Source organism: Phycodurus eques, chromosome 17 (assembly GCF_024500275.1).
Source record: "Phycodurus eques isolate BA_2022a chromosome 17, UOR_Pequ_1.1, whole genome shotgun sequence".
Classification (NCBI taxonomy): Eukaryota; Metazoa; Chordata; class Actinopteri; order Syngnathiformes; family Syngnathidae; genus Phycodurus; species Phycodurus eques.
Genome location: NC_084541.1, coordinates 18542470 through 18558818, shown reverse-complemented (window position 1 = coordinate 18558818; position 16349 = coordinate 18542470). Strand labels below are relative to the sequence as shown.

Here is a 16349-nt window from a genome sequence, read left to right as displayed (position 1 = left end):
GTGTCGTCTATTAATGCTTCGATCCTGCGGCGTTACATTTTACAATGTAGTAAGGCAAGAAGCGGAACATCCTTCACACGCCGGATGCTTAATTAGCCACCCCTCCACAGAAATGAAATTTTATCTACGCTCTGCATTTAAAAAAATAATAATGATAATACAAAAATCTGCCTTCAAGGATCTATTGAACATGATGTATATGGTGGTCGTTAACAGGGGCATAGAACTGCATTGCATTGTACGGAGAAGTGCAGTGTTGTACCTGAACGAGTTCAATGAACAAAACTTCATGAATTAGTCCATATTTTGGGGCAACGTGAACTGAAATTAGATCATTTCGGCCTGATGAGCGTAATTTATGACGCACTCATTCTGGCGTCAAAGAACGGTTTTCAAATGAAAGTGAATTTCCATTCAGCTTTTGTTAGGGACAAAACAAGTCTGAATACATTATTTACGAGGCTTCATGTCGGCGGATTTGGCAACCGATTGAGTGCGGGCACGGCCGCCTTTCATGGCAGGCACGTCGAAGCCGCGCGAGAACGCGTTTTGCATTCAAGGACACTGCGTAAATGGGAGTGAACGTGTTCTTCTGTAACACAGTACATACCGTCATTGTAACAATGGATTACTCGGATAATTATTATTTGATTGCAGAGTGAAAGCTGCAGCTGGCTACGAGTGTGGACCAAATGAGGAAACGAAATGCCAGTATTTTCAGGGGAATCACTCCTCAGAAACATATTGAGGAAAAAAAACAAAAAAGAACTATGAACTTAGTTCAAAAATTTTGAATTAGGAATTGAACTCGTACATTTTTGGAACCGTGAACTGAACTTGAATCCAGTTTGTGTAGAAAATGAACTTTCCCAACACTGGAGAGGTGTGGCTGATATTTTGGTGATCTTATTTAACATGAGAAACACTTGTATGAAGCATTCAAGTTGTACATCACTTTAGCCGTGATAATACAAATATTGTTTCAAACGATATATTTCTGACCACTGCAACCAGACCAGAGCATTGTCATCCAGGATTTTGCAAGAATAACAAAAGTGAATTGTATGAAACTTGGTAACGTCCCAACACTGAGGGCAAATAAATTGCCCGTGCAGGCACACCAGATGTTGTGGCTGTCAAGCATTTTCATTTACACCATATATAGCGACAAGCGCTAATTTTGATGGGTGCTCGGCTCACCTTTGATCTCGCCTTCAGCGGGGCCGTAGTAGCTAAAAAGGCGAGCCAGTAGGGTTTCCTCCGACGCTCCAGGCTGCAGAACCTCCTCCTCCATCAGCCACAGGAGCCCGCGGGCCTCATCTGTCCGGCCGCTGCGCACCTGTTCAATTGGACAGCACACACAAACAAACAAATTCCCAACTGCAACGCTTCATTTTTGGTCATTCAGAATGAAAAAAAAAAAAAAAAAACATAATACGTAAGATCACATTCCCAGATGATTACTACAAAATGGCTACTTTAGTGGCAAGAATGATAAATAGGCAGGACATTTTAGCCTTAATTTTTTATTTACTTTAATGCAAGCTGTTCTCTGAAAGGTCACTAGAAGTGTGATGTGACACTGGAAATTAAAATAAAAAAAACATTAAAAAGGAGTAGTAGTAATGCTGCTCCTGTGCCCTGGCCTGCTGCGTTGATAATAACAATCAGTTCTGCTGTTTTTGCCTGAAACAGAAAGAAATACATTCATAAACTGAAAGGCGAGGGGAAGGATTAAAAAAAAAAAAAAAAAAAAAAACAATAAAGTCACACAGTTGGGTATGGAAGGTTAAAGACTTTTGCATACAAGCTTTGTATTCTGATGTCAAGCATCCAACCAATTTCTATACAACTTGTAGTCAATGGGGGGGTTGCAGGTGAGCTGCAGCCTATCCAAGCTGACTCCGCACAGGAAGGCCAAAAGCCGAGATTCCAACCTCAAACCATGTGGCAGACATCCTAACCATCCATACACCGTGCCGCAAATTTTGATAGCAAACTGTCACATTTTTTAGCTGAATATTTGCACTTTCTGACAAAACACTTCTACCAAGGTCAATCTTGTCTAACTGAATCGGAACCAAATGTGCCTGATTTCGCTCCGGACGCTGTCAAAAGAAATCTCGAAATGTTCAGGTTACAGTGAAAAAATAAATAAAGATTCTCCCTCTTTGTCCAGCACAGCACCACAATCTAATGGGTTGGCCTTGTGTCACGATGCATATTTCCACAAGATTTCTTCCAAATTGGACCAGTAGTTTTTCTGCACAGTTGTTGCTGACAGTCCGAGAGACAAACAAAAGCAACAGGCGCAGAAGAAAGCAAAACCGCTGCTTTTGTCACGTTTGTTGTGCGGATAAAAATGAGCAGCAGAGATAATGATCTCCACGTGCCGCAGTGATGTGTCTGCAGCCTGAACGCTTCCCGGAAGAAACCAAACCCACCAAACCAAAAATCGGTTTCTGCGCCTATCAGAAAGTGACATCCTTATCAGCAGTGCACGCTACACTGACGGCAACACAAAGTATCGGTCTGGAGGAGACAGGTGACGACAATGTGGCGTCCATTGAATGGTGATGAAAAACAGACACCACCCGGTGAAAAAAAATATCTTTCATCAACAAATCATCAGGTGACTCAAAATAGGAATAGAGGAATCGTTGTTTTTCCTAAAGTGTTGTTCAACGGTCCATTGCCTCTGATCACGATCCCATTAGATTTTGGATGAATTAAAGAGTAAAGCACTCAAATCAAATGCATTGTAATGTTACCAACATGATCTATGACTCTCTAAACTCGCGTAATTTCTGTTTCCATGGTGCGTGCAGATCACAGCCAGCCAAACATTGATTCTTCTTCTTTTGAAGCCAATGCTCTAACCTTTTATTCCTCTCCGCTCCTACATTCCTTTTCTCGAAAACATCTGCCAAACAACTAATTTCAGTAGTTGAAGGCTACATAAAAAAGAATATTTAAAAAAAAAATGAATTTTACTTCTGAATTTTAGCAGCATCAATGGAATACAAAGAGAAGACAGACCTTGAAAGGTGACTAAAGTCTTAAAGAGGCGAGAAGATAAAGGCTTAAACTCACAAGTGCTTGGCTTGAAGCTTGATCCACCACTGCCACGGAAAAAGATGTGTTGGGTTCCGTGTCATCGAGGGCAATCTCGATGTTCTCCTGGAGGAAGAGACGCGTGCAAAATGCAAATGCTAATTTACATTCTTTCCAGTAAATACAACAGGACCATATTGAACAATTGTCTGCTTCTGAAATGTATCTGGCCGAATGGGACATACGCAAGCATCCCCACTTTATGTTTCAAAACTGCTGGAGGCCGAGTTACGGCATGGGCATACTCTATATGGCTCCCAGTAGCATTTGCTTTCTGGTGATTACTGATGTGATCGGTGGCAGAAGCGGCAACACGAGGCGTGTATTCTCTGCTCGTGTTCGGCCAAATGCTCCAAAACTGATTGAATGGCGTCACATTGCAGCTGGCCCGAACTGTAATTTGGAATGGCAATCTGCGGCACATACTGTATCATTAAAAATAAAGCCACCCTCAAGTCTTTTTCTTCTTTCACGGGCATTATAATGTATGTTCTTTGAGGAGTATATAACAGCTCATTGCACCGTTTGTGACTAGTCCAGATTCTTGCTGCCAAGTGCATAGAAGAAGCTTACAGTATCGCGCCAGCGAAGCAGGATTTCACAGATTTTTCCAACACACAGTGTCAGAATCAAGAAAGTCCTCCTGCTTTTCAAATTGCTCCCCAGTTATCTTCACAACCTAAAGTGAAACAAGCCGCAGCAATGACAATAACGTTCATTACGTAAAAGTGGAATGTCAGCCAGCTCACCTTGGAGCTTTCTCTGGCATCGTGTTTAGTATTTGCGTCATTTATTTGAAGCGCAGCATCTTACCATTCAATACCATGACAATTTAAGTGTAATATTGCAAAAAAATGAATTTTGCCATTCATCTACTTCCCTTTTTGGCCTGCATAACACCTGCTTGCCTGCATATTTTTGAACTTTTGGCTCAAAAAACAGTCAAACACAGGTTGTTGTTGTTTTTTTTTTTTTTTTTTAAATAATAAATGAAAATCATGACCATCCACACAGCAGAACCAATTTATTTTCGGCGCATCTCACACAGCAAGGTGTTGGAGTGACAATATATGGAGGACACACAAAGTCTGAAATATGAACCGCCTGCCCACTCGCCCATTCCACTACATAGGATATTGTGAATGAGTGCCAATAAAGGAAAGAAAACCCATTAACTACAAGTTATTGAACGCCAGCGTGAGACGAGCAGGAATTCGGAAGTCGCATTCATGTTGACGCACACGCGAAGAGGACTGGCGTGACTTTGCAGTGACCTTTACACTCGACGAATGTTTGGCGGCAGGCAGGCAGATATTGTACATTGTCAAATGTTACATCAGCAACAGTATCGGCTGGGTGATCACGTTTGCAAGCCAGATACGTGATTACAGGTCACTCGAGTGTCACATTTTCTCACTGGACAAAAGCTTAACAGCACATACGTACTGTTAGTAGGAATTGTAATTATAAGGACTTATGGTTGTTAAATCTATTAAAACGAAATTGTCTGGGACTTTCATTGAAATTTTAGAGAAGTCTGATGATGATCAAAATGTAATTAAGATATAAGGTGGTAAACTTATACAGAATGTAACACTCTCTCTGGTCTCAATTATACTTACTTTAATTGCATTCTCTAGTGCCGCAGTTTGAATGGATGAAGATTGTTAGCATTATTGTTATAGCCTCAGTTCCCCAGAAAATCCATGATAAATTGCCCACATTCGCGAGCAATGAACAGAACACACTCGAGCAATGAAGGAGAAAAAAAATAAAATAAAAAAAAACTCATCCAATTCTGCAGGAGTGCTTGGAGACATGGCCTCCATGTGACCCCAGATCCCGAAATGAATGTTGAGTGTCACTTTCTGAAGGAATGTCAAACATGGGAATTTCAAAACAAAAGAGGTCTGGTCCAGCTATACTTTGCAAGTACTATTGGTACCAGTAATCAAATGACTTAAAAATCCCTTGTCGCATATATTTTATTATCTAGTCCGTTGAAATAGTTTTTATTTCTATTACGATGAGTAGTAGTGCTAGTTGTAGTATACAATCTGAGCAAAATCATCATTGTGGTCTCATTCTATCCCTAATGTTATCGCCAGTGAGAGTACAGTTAATATAACATCGAGCAGGTTTTGCATTTTCTGAAATGTCTTCTGGAAAAAGAAAAGGCTAAAATGTTGAAGGATGTAATTTCTGCAGCAGATGCTAACATTTCAAGGATCATGTGGAGTCAAGTAATGATAAATTACCTTGTCTCGTCTAAAAGCAAAACGCTGACACACACACACACACACACACACACACACACACAAGCAGCTCACAGGCTGTACTGGCAATGTGGGGAAAATGTTTGCAGGGCTAATAGTGCGCGCATGACAGATGCCAGTGTTCAAGTTGACTGTGTGCGTGATGTAGCTTAAATGATTTTCTTCTCTACCGTGTAGCTGCAATATGCAGGAAGAATACAAAAGACAATTCAGCCAGCTGCGGTATGCGACAGCTTTGAATTCTTTAAGTACAAAGTCCATTGTGTGCGTCACTTTTAAACCTGCCCGTCACTGCAATTACTGATACTGAGAGGAGTTTGACCCAGTTCTCTGCGACACTTTCACGGCTCCTCATAGTCTGAAATGCACTGAAAAAGGAGAATTATGCTACACGCAGACATATGCGGTATTTCATTTTGCTCCACTTATTTTGTCACCCAGGCAGGAGATGAGGATGGTAAACTGGATGGAAAAATCCCAGCTTCCATGTTCGCATTACTGTCAGTGATTTGTGGTTAAGTGTGCTGTGTTTTGAAAAGGGCCATTTGCAAGATGAGAGTTTAAACAAAAACAATACCATTAACACTTCACGGTGACAACATTCCAGTCAGTACATCTGCTTTATTTAATGAATACAAAGCTGTACATCAATTTTGCCTTCATAACAACAATAATGTTTTCTGACAGAGAGGTATTTATTTTGCAATATGTTATTATTATTGTGTTATGATTGTTGCATTTAGCTACATCAGAGGGGGGGGGGGGGGGGGGAAATATGAGAAACATCTCTTGCTATCGTCGACGCTATTTTGAAGCTAAACATTAGGATTTGAATGCTGAGAGAGAGGATAAATCCATGCAGGATTTTCACACTATAGCAAATATGTCACAGCGTTGGAACAGGGGAGCTCAAAGTCAAAGGTCGAAGCTAAATTCCCATCAACATCAAAGGTCAGGCCATGACAGATGTTTTCAATGAACCGGCCAATAGGCTGACTGCATATATCAATATTATTATTATTATTATTATTTCATAGTGTACAACAAAACCTTTACGTCACGACGATGACCCTCAAAAATGGAAACAAAAATTCAAGTCACTGCTTATGAGGGGAAAAAAATGAAAGATTAAGGCTTTCCTTTACTTGGCAGGTGAGACATTGCTTGGCAATTTCTGAGACTATTTTTTCTAATTCCTTCAGCAGAATGTGGCGATTTTCTTCGGCAACTGCAATTGCAATCGTTGTCTCTACACACGCGGCATCATCAGTTTTCCCTTTTCAAAGAATGTGCCCCGAATGTTCGTTGTTGTTGCCGAGTGATGTCACGACATTCACGCTTGACAAAGATATCTTGCAACAGAAATGACCCTTGCCTTCTTTCAGTTCAGACAGCTGAAATTTGATTGATTCTTTCTTTTTGTACTGCTTCTCATTCTCTTGAGCTTCTTTTTGGTCGATATCCCCCTCCCCTCCTCAGTGGTGTGTTCTTTCGGTATTGTGCTCTGGTGCAACTATCTTGCTGTCCTGGTGCAAATGCTACTGTTGAAAATCACAAAAACTAATCAAAGAAATGGCAAAAAAAGAAAAAAAAAAAAGCTAAGCTAGCTAACGTGCTAATTTCGAGTGGACTGAACTGATCATGTGATTTGATGGTCAGTTGCCAAATCCACCAGATGGCGCTGTGGTGACAAAAGCTTACTGTGCTTTTTTCCAATTGAGACATGTTTATGACTATTGGGAGTTATTTTTGGAAATGCAGAATTGTCATAAGATGCCCACGTGTACCGAACGTTGCGGGCAATGAGTGTGTTCAACTTTTCAAGAACTCGTCAACCCGAGACGATTGTGAACATGGCAAAGTCCGTTTAAATATACAAAGATGGCCGACAAGAACAGCAGGCTCCTCGCAATAGAGTGACAATACTGTGAAGTGCTGCCAGTGGGCGTGTCTCCCCAAGGCTTGTGCCGCGAGTGGCTGTACTTTGATCTCTGCAGAAGAGGTGAAGCCTGGCATCACTAATGAGGAGGTCTAACACACGAACCACTTTGGCTCGTCTCATCTCGTGACAGGTGGGACAGACGGAGAATGGGAAGCGCGAAAGCGTGCCACACTGGGGTTGACGCATAATGCGAGCGAACGAGCAGACATAGCGGAGAGAGGGAAAATGGAGAAGATTAAGGTGAGTGAATAGCGTTCACATGCTCCCACCTCTTTGTATCTCTCCAGCTCCTGAACGAAGGTGCGCTGGTAGAAGAGCGTCTGCAGACGTTCTTGGGTGTAGTTGTGGCATAGGTCGTCGAATGTGGCGCCGCGATCGTGCGTTACCAGCCTGGGGTTTTGAAAACCCGGTGTGTCCACAACGAGCAAAGAGCACAAGGGAAGCTGGCTGGATTTCAAGGCCCTGAAGCAAGGAGAGAAAACGATACTTTCGACTATGTTTTATTGATAACATTCTCCAAATCATCCCGAGTTTTAACCCTCGCTCTCTCCACTCCATCCCAGCACTTCCTAAACTTTATCCTGATTTCCATTTTTAAAGCTAAAATCAAGGCTTAGCTGAAGTCTTATGTGATTTCAATTCAGTCATGAGTAAAATCCCAAACCCTGGTTCCACCGTCCCTTCAAAAAGCTGCTGAATTAATTGAATAAGAATAAATTATATGCCAGCCATTTGGATTGCATTATAGCACAGTCAAAGGAATCATCTTTATTAAAAGTACAATACTGCTTCAAGACTAGAGAAGGAATACTAACCGGTTTATTAAATAAATGAGGATTGTGAAGAGTTCAGAGTACAGCCCAGTGGCCATGGCCTCTAAACATTCCATGGCCGAAGCCTTGGAACCTGCTGGGAAAAACAGTATTAAATTAATACAATTAAACAGAAGAAAAAGAAGAAAAAAAAACAATCAATCAACATAATTCAATGAGTTCAGTTATGAGAAGTCAAACCTTTTCCATAGTAGACGTGGGATATTTGCGTGAATAACAGCATCATTTTTGAGTAAATTACATCCAACGCCGTGAAGTATTCAAATTGTTTCTGAAATTATCTCAGTGAAGCGGTGTCGTTTAGGACTCGGTGTTCCTGAATTGAGCGAATCAAAGAGTTGTGCGTTCATGTTCGTGCAAAAAAAAAAAAAAATAAAAAACAATTGCCAACTGATACGTTCTTCTAATTGACTCCACTATCTCATGAAATGGTGAGTTTTATTGTACCCGGGGGATATTTTCAAGTGCGCTAATGCATCCAAGACTGGGAGGTTATGCTGAAACAGAAAGGGGAACCTGAGGTCTGTTCTGAAGCTGCGCTGTATTCAAGCGTCCTTCAAAGTGTTCCAACTGCCATGGTGGTCAGAGTATTTTGGGGGAGGGGGGGAATCAATGTGTGACAATTATGATTTCAAGGACAACGAATGAAGAGAGGATCCAAAATTGCTTGTCCTCACGTAAGAGTGCCTACTTATCCGTCAATAGCCATTGTTAAGCTGCGGTATTCATTACTAAGATAAGATTTCCTTGCTCCGGAGCGTGCAATTTCCCCCAGGTGAGGGGAAGATGCGCGTGCTTGTGTTGGGGCGGGGGGAAAGAATGTCAGCCACAAAGAGGATGCACGGCGGGGGGTACCTGCGTCCGCTGTGCCATTTTCGTCCGAAGTTTGGCGGATGCTGCCGGCTCTGGGCAGGGTGCCCGTGGCCTGGTGCTTGAAGATGGAGGAGGAGAGCTCCTCCAGGGTACAGCCCAGCAGGTAGGCCGCCTTCTGGGCCCACTCGTGACGTGCAAATTGTTTCCTGCCAGCTGAGAAGCATGCATGAAGACCTTCATTAGCCATTCTGCCAACCGCACGTTTGCACATGGCTGGCCTTTTTTTGTGATAATTCTCTCTCTGACACTCTGGATAATGTCTGTGGTCAGAAGGAGACAGCTGTGGGGAGCATGCAATAAACTGCACTGAAAGCATGTCTTATACGAAACACAGTAACTACATTTGAAATGTAAACATGTCAGTTATCATCTTCAACCAACTGTTTTTTACTTAAAGCATTACATGATTATTGCCCTTGACTAAGGGTGGCACCACACATTTACATAGGTACTTACAAAAAAAAAAAAAAAAAAAAGACTTCAGAAAATATAACAACAATAACAAGTTTTACTTTAACTACAAGACCAGACAAGTGTTGCTGATATTTGTGCAATCATCAGTTTTAATGTGCCGTGAATTTATCTTGTAAGACTTAAGAGAGGCACTGGGAGAATTCACACAGAGAGAGAGCAGTAGTTGTGCTGCTAGCAGATTTTATCCATCTGACAGATCCCCTGCAGGGTTGATAATAAGCAGGAGGGTTGCACAGACGTCACATATCTGTAGATCTGAAATATGCCATATTTGCTTTAGTAAACTCTTTCTACCACAATTATTTTGATTCTGCTAAAATAACAAGGTGTGGACATTTTATTTGGCAGATTGGCTAAGTATTTCTGAAAAATAAAAAATGAAGCAAAGCAGTCATGATTACAAATTGTAGTGCCTTTTATTCATGTAGAGTTCCTTGGAATTAGTTTGCAGATTAGAGATCATTGCTGCCCCCTTGTGCTACAATTTGGAACTGCAAATCTACACAAAATACAAAGGCTCATTATTCATGTTTATCTAAAACAAAAACAAAAAAAGACATTTCCTTGAGGAATAAAGTCCATGTGAATAAAGTCCTCTCTTACAACGGAACAAAAAACTCAAATTACAAATTTGTTCCCATCTATAAGAAAAAAAAAAAGGAGACAGCGGCACTATCTGGACCAAGATTAAATCACCCATGAATTGCTTAAAAACATATTACAAGGGGTGGGTTGGGTTTTGTTTTTGTAAGAAAAACAAAGCTGAACAAAAACGACATATTCTCTTTCAAACTTTGACTAAACTCTACAACAATAACAACAACATTCCAATTGTTTGAAAACTGGTTTCCAATGGGATTGTCTTTTATTCTACTACAGCAAGAAAAACAACTGCCTTGCCCTGAGTTTCATCATAAGATGTAGCTTCAAAAGTAGAAACCAGACCTCAGGCTGAAATAGACTGAGTCTCCCAAGCTCCATTTGTATCACCAGACGAGACCCAAGTCAAAACTTACATTGTTTTTAGCATTTTCATGATATTAGCATGTACTGGTTATTATTGCCAATCATTAAGATTCAGCGGAATACATGTTCGGGTCGGGGAAAAACAATTTCTAGCCTGAACTATGGAATCCAGAGCACTAGCGAGTTCAGATATTACAAATACATTTTAGTATGATACATAGCACAGAAGTAGTGATTATGTTCATAAAAGAAGGGTTTTGAGCTTAGCATTTGTAGTGGATGTCACGCTCAATATGTGTGTGCAAGAAAGGCCTTTTATTTTTTTCCTCTTATCTGGGGCTTATTAAAAGTGCCTTGTTTCCTCGAACGCACAGCTATGCAATCACGTTCTGTTCCAGAAAACGTACCTTTAGTAGCCCCTGCAGCTCCCAGGTGGTAGATGGCCCCCAGGACTAGCCAAAAAGCTCTTTGTTCATCAATACTGACCCCCAGAACCTTCATGGCTGCTTGCAGCTTGGAAAACTGTTGGGATGCCCGCTGCTTGTCCTCCACCTGGTGGACATCACATCACAATTTACTGAAAGGAATCTTCGTGTAGGTTTAGTTAAGAGATAACAAGTATAATGGCTTGGTCGAAGGGCCGCTTAGTTGTTGTCACATGTTGTGAGCCTCTATATTTGGGAGCTTATGAATTTGCAAGATACATAACTCGATAAGAGGAAGAACGAAGGTATTTGCAACATGCATGTCAACAGTTGCAGCAGTTTGGTTTGGAATGCGAATCAAATATGTCAAAATGTTTCAAAAGGGCAGCAGTAGCTCATCTGGAAGTAATTGTGAGTGAAATAAATGTTGGAGAGATGCTAGTCTGCTTCTTGACTATTGTTGAGGTTCCCCTGAGCAAGGGAGAGGGTAAATTGAATTTTCGATTCAGGGATCATAGTCAGTAAAATAGACAAATAAAAGTTCAAGATATCTGCTTCATATAAAATAGGATTCTATTTCAGAAAAATAAATAAATAAATAAACATTTTCTCCAGGAAGTAATCTACCTTTGTCTGAGGCGTAATCCCAAAAGCATTGTTTTCAGCAAAGTGGTTGAGGTGCAGCTCAGTTCTTAATGGGGAAAAAAAAAAATACAATACAATTTTTCTCAAACCAATGCAATACACTCACCGGCCGCAGAATTAGGTACAACAGCACGATCTATTGAGATCTAATAAAAGAGCTGTATTTAAAACACTGCATTTGCAAAAATCACCATGTTTATGTTGCTTAAGAAGGTCAAAGATATATTAGAAATGGCAGTGTGTCAAAAGCTTTCTAAAAGCATATAGCTTTTGAACTGACTGAACTCATTAGATTGGGCAGGTGTACCTTATGTCGTGTCCGGTGAGTGTATATCAACATGATTGATAAGACATAGTCTGGCGCTATGGGAGACGACGGTGCACTGCGTGTTTAATTGGCCAGTGAGTCGCGATCCATACCTGAGAGAGCTGTCGACGGTGGCCATTAGGTAGTAAAACACGTGAAAAGTGGATTCGCCCTCTGGTCTTCTTGTCACCCTGATCTTCTCCAGGAGCATTGTCTGTAAGGCCACAGCCCAAATAAGACACAGGAGGGGGGGGGGGGGGGGATAAAAATTTTAAAAAATAAAATAATAAAAAAATCACACTGACACTAAATAAATACATAAATCAAAGGAATACCTGGATAGAAGCTGAGGTCACCAGGCCTGAGTGGTCAAAATCCAAAGAAACAATATGGGAGAACCGGCTGGCATTGCCGTTCATGCAGCTGGACGCATTCCCAAATGCCTCCAAAACGGTGTACACCGCCTGCCACTTCTCCACTGCAGCCAAATCAGAGGATTGTAAATAACATTGTGACATACTTCATTTATAGCCTGGATCATTTCCAACCTACTGCAGAAGGTTTTGGTTGTGCTGCCAGCAACGGTGACCAGGTACTGAATGATGTGTTGACAGTTTGTAGTCTTGCCACTGCCGCTCTTGCCCAGTAAGACGACGGACTGATCCTGGCGAGTGGTCAAGAGCTTCCTATAGGCAGACTGAGCCATGCTATAAATGTGGGGGGCGGTGTCCTCCCTTCTGCAGCCTTTAAACATTTGCATCACCTGTAAGAAGACAGACACATGGATGTAGAGGTCGAGACTGGCTTTATTTGGCAAGCTTTTCGGTCTGTACTGTGGATTTATTATTGGCGCTAACTTTCGGAACTCCTAATACAGAACAATCTGGTCCCGTGGACGCGAGCTGCAGCTCACCTTCTCCGAGTACATGGAAGGAGCACTGATGGGGTTAATGACCAGCATGTTGGGCCCAGCGTGCGTGTGCACCAGGTTGCCGCCGTATCGCTGCCGCAGGGAGTGCATCACGCTGGACTCGTTCAAGTACTGAAGAGAGGCCAGGTCCTCCACTCGCTCAAACACCGGCGGGTTCGCCTGACATTCAAAGTCAGAGCAAGTTTCACCCGGCGTGGTCGCAGAGCTGATTGGATGATTTGTTACCTTCTCCACGTCATCTTCATCGACATCTAATAAAGATCCGTCACTGTCCAGGCGTATTTTCACCTTCCCCTCGGGCAGACTGCCTGCTTCTGTCTTCAGGAGCGTTGCTGCATGAGCACATTAATTCATCTTGTTATGAAAACGGTGTGCATCCTTTACCATGAAATCAACTATAAGAAACATTGCAACGAAAGGAGAATCTGTTACAGAGTTTACTCACCCAAAGAAAATCCATCCTTGTGGACAAGCCACACTTTTTCAGTGTGGTACCAAGCTCTCTCGGATGCAATGTTCTCTTCATTCTTTGCCTGTTTAAAAAGGTGGCAAATCAGCTTTGACGAGAACTTCATACGAACCGTGAAGACGTATGGAATGCACTGTGTGACAAATAATTGAATTGCAAAGGATCCTTGTTGGAAATGTTCAAATGCACTGAAGCAGAGCAGCCGCCTAGTATGCGTTGTTGTTGTTTTTTGTTTTTTTTCATCTTGTCTTTTGTCCATTACACATGAACCCTTATTTGAAAGAACCTTTTTTCAGAGCACTTTCCTCAGCAAACAGCTCTGAACTCATTTGAGAGTCCGTGCGACATAATCATTAAAACATGTCTCAGATTCAAAAAGTGTCTTCCATCAAAGGAACCGCAAATGCATAGAAAAGAAAATGTGTTTTCAGCCTACACAGGAAGCGGGTACAGAAGACATTCACTTCATAAGATGTATGATTCTTCTACAGGTGATAATTATTAACTTCCGTTTATCCATCCATCCATCCATCCATTTTCTGAGCCGCTTCTCCTCACTAGGGTCGCGGGCGTGCTGGAGCCTATCCCGGCTGTCATCGGGCAGGAGGCGGGGTACACCCTGAGCTGGTTGCCAGCCAATCGCAGGGCACATAGAAACAAACAACCATTCGCACTTACAGTCATGCCTACGGGCAATTTAGAGTCTCCAATTAATGCATGTTTTTGGGATGTGGGAGGAAACCGGAGTGCCCGGAGAAAACCCACGCAGGCACGGGGAGAACATGCAAACTCCACACAGGCGGGGCCGGGGATTGAACCCGGGTCCTCAGAACTGCGAGGCTGACGCTCTAACTAGTCGGCCACCGTGCCGAACTACCGTTTAATTAAATAAATAAATAAAACACAAGGGTCCAACCTTTGCTGCCAAGTGAGATGCTTGAAGAATGGCCACTGCGTCCTCAGAGAGCTTGGGCTGCACAAGAGGAAGAGCAGAAGACAACCATCAAGTCAGAAACGGCCTTTTCTGAATACAACCAACCACGCAGTGTAAAAAAAATAATAATAATAATTTAAAAAAAAAAAGAGAAAAGAATAATGTAGAAACACTGCAAAAGCATTCATTTATCAGTCATATGTGATGAGAGGAATTAACATGTAGATCTCTCCCGGTTAATATGATTAGTTGCACACAGACATCAAACAAAAATGTCTCCGAAAAGGAGGAATACTGAAACGGTGACGATCTTGGCTCACTTTAAAAAGCTTTGCCCACCGCTTATCTAATCCGTATCGATTTTTAAAAACACAAGAAGCCTTTAAAGATGTACATGTTATTCACTCCGATGCAAACAGTAAATCACAGCATCGGTAAGTAAGAGGGGAGAGTAATATTGAACAGCAGAGTTGAAACGCACAAAATATTGATAATCACCACTGGTCATGTGTCTTTTCACAAAATAAAGCATCTTTTTGGGAGGAAATTTCAGGCCCCCAGCATCATTCAAAGACAATCATGTTGGGACAAAGACAGCAGGCATGTGCGGACAAATAAGTGTATAAAAACAAAAGACCAAAAGCTTTGATCTCTGGAAGAGAGTTGCGAGAGAGCAGAGCGCTTGCAGTCGCACGTGTTTTTACCTGAGAGGATTTGCGGCCTCTCGCGGGCTAGCCATGCCGAGCGTCAAAGAGGACGGCAGGATGTCGACATCCAATGACCCACAGAGAAGCAGAGAGCAGAAATAACCAGACGATGTCATCGTCACACATAACACCAGTGAGCAAAGTTTATCACCTCTGCTCCTTTTCAACTCTAACAAAGCAATAAAACGGAAGCAATCAGAGGGAGACAAGAAATGCTTGACTGTATCAGTTCAATTCCTTCCTCAGCAACGTAAACACATCAAGCTGTAACATGTTCTCTTGTTTGAAATTTGCAAGGAAATGTTAAGTATGTACAATCAAGCATTATGGACATTTGAGCATCAGTTTGCCTGCTCAAGCTCTCCAAAAAAGTCCAAAAAGCTCCATAAGCAAGGACGGACAAGCTGCGCAGATAATTCCATATGTTGCCGTCATTTCCATGCTTTAAAAAGGTCAAAACATTTACCTGTAATACTTTTAAAACCCTTTATTTTTTATTGTTTTATTGTTTTTTTTGTCACGTAATCCTAATTTGACTTTTTCTCTTCAATCTGAATGTCCTTAAACTCCCTTTCATAAGTAATGAACCACAACCAGTGAAATGCTGTTGTCTCCAATTTCATATTGTCAGATAGTTTAAAAACATCCCCGTCGGTGGCGGATTTTGGGACAACCCGGTGAGCACATTTGAGGAAATGCATCGTATTCCTCAGACTACTGCGGCAGACTGCAAGACTTGGGAAAGCGTGGCAGGCGCATAGCAAACAACGGGAGGACGCGAGACCTTACATCATTGCTCGTGATGGTGAAGATCCTTTTCACACGCATGTAATCTTCCTCAGTGGGAAAGATCTCTGGGACCTGCAGGCGCGGGGCCAGCAATTCCATGCGTTGGAAATGCATCCAATTAAATGTGCTTGCAGAAATGCAGAAAATGGAAAGATAAACACACACATGCACACAAACACACCTGTTCGCTTGAGGAAGAACGAGCCTGGAGGGACGCGACGTGGGACGGTTTGCCGTTGGGGGCCACAGTTGGACAAGGGTTCTCCTTTACGTGACAGTTCAAAACAACATGCACACAGACAGGCGTAATGGACTCATGGGTGGACAATGACGTGTTAAAGAAAGTCATTTGACATCACGGCCGTGCGGCAAACCGTCAAAGGTTCGACGTTGGACGTTCTCAGCTCGGACCTTTTCTGTGTGGCGCTTACATGTTCACCTCGTGCTTACGAGGGTGTTCTCAGTGTGCTCCCACATTCCCAAAACATGCGTGTTAGATGCAAAAGTCTTAATATGTAATGCAAACTCGCAAAGAGTGACACTAATGAGTCACAGCTCAGTGCCTAATTAACTTACACTTACTGACTGGAGTGGGCAACGAGAACACCATTATACCCACTGATGAGGTCTGGACTGATCTTAAAAAGCTTTGTGCACTCAGTGA

The 16349-nt window shown here is 42.1% G+C and overlaps 1 protein-coding gene across 5 annotated transcripts in view; it reads right to left on the bottom strand.

Moving 5' to 3' along the window:
• Window positions 1-16349, bottom strand: part of LOC133416220 (unconventional myosin-XVIIIa-like) — a 56672-nt gene that overhangs the window by 30462 nt on the left and 9861 nt on the right. For 3 of the 5 annotated variants that reach the window (XM_061702981.1, XM_061702983.1, XM_061702984.1), the window contains exons 3-16: window positions 14172-14228; window positions 13232-13319; window positions 13012-13118; window positions 12769-12945; window positions 12408-12618; window positions 12191-12333; window positions 11969-12069; window positions 11531-11594; window positions 10886-11030; window positions 9021-9191; window positions 8148-8241; window positions 7602-7794; window positions 3094-3180; window positions 1201-1339 (exon numbers count right to left, since the gene is read on the bottom strand). In XM_061702981.1, the coding sequence (XP_061558965.1) occupies window positions 1201-1339; window positions 3094-3180; window positions 7602-7794; window positions 8148-8241; window positions 9021-9191; window positions 10886-11030; window positions 11531-11594; window positions 11969-12069; window positions 12191-12333; window positions 12408-12618; window positions 12769-12945; window positions 13012-13118; window positions 13232-13319; window positions 14172-14228 (1777 nt within the window). Of the gene's footprint in view, window positions 1-1200; window positions 1340-3093; window positions 3181-7601; window positions 7795-8147; window positions 8242-9020; window positions 9213-10885; window positions 11031-11530; window positions 11595-11968; window positions 12070-12190; window positions 12334-12407; window positions 12619-12768; window positions 12946-13011; window positions 13119-13231; window positions 13320-14171; window positions 14229-16349 lie in introns of all 5 variants that reach the window. The other 2 variants (XM_061702982.1, XM_061702980.1) reach the window with 2 other exon arrangements.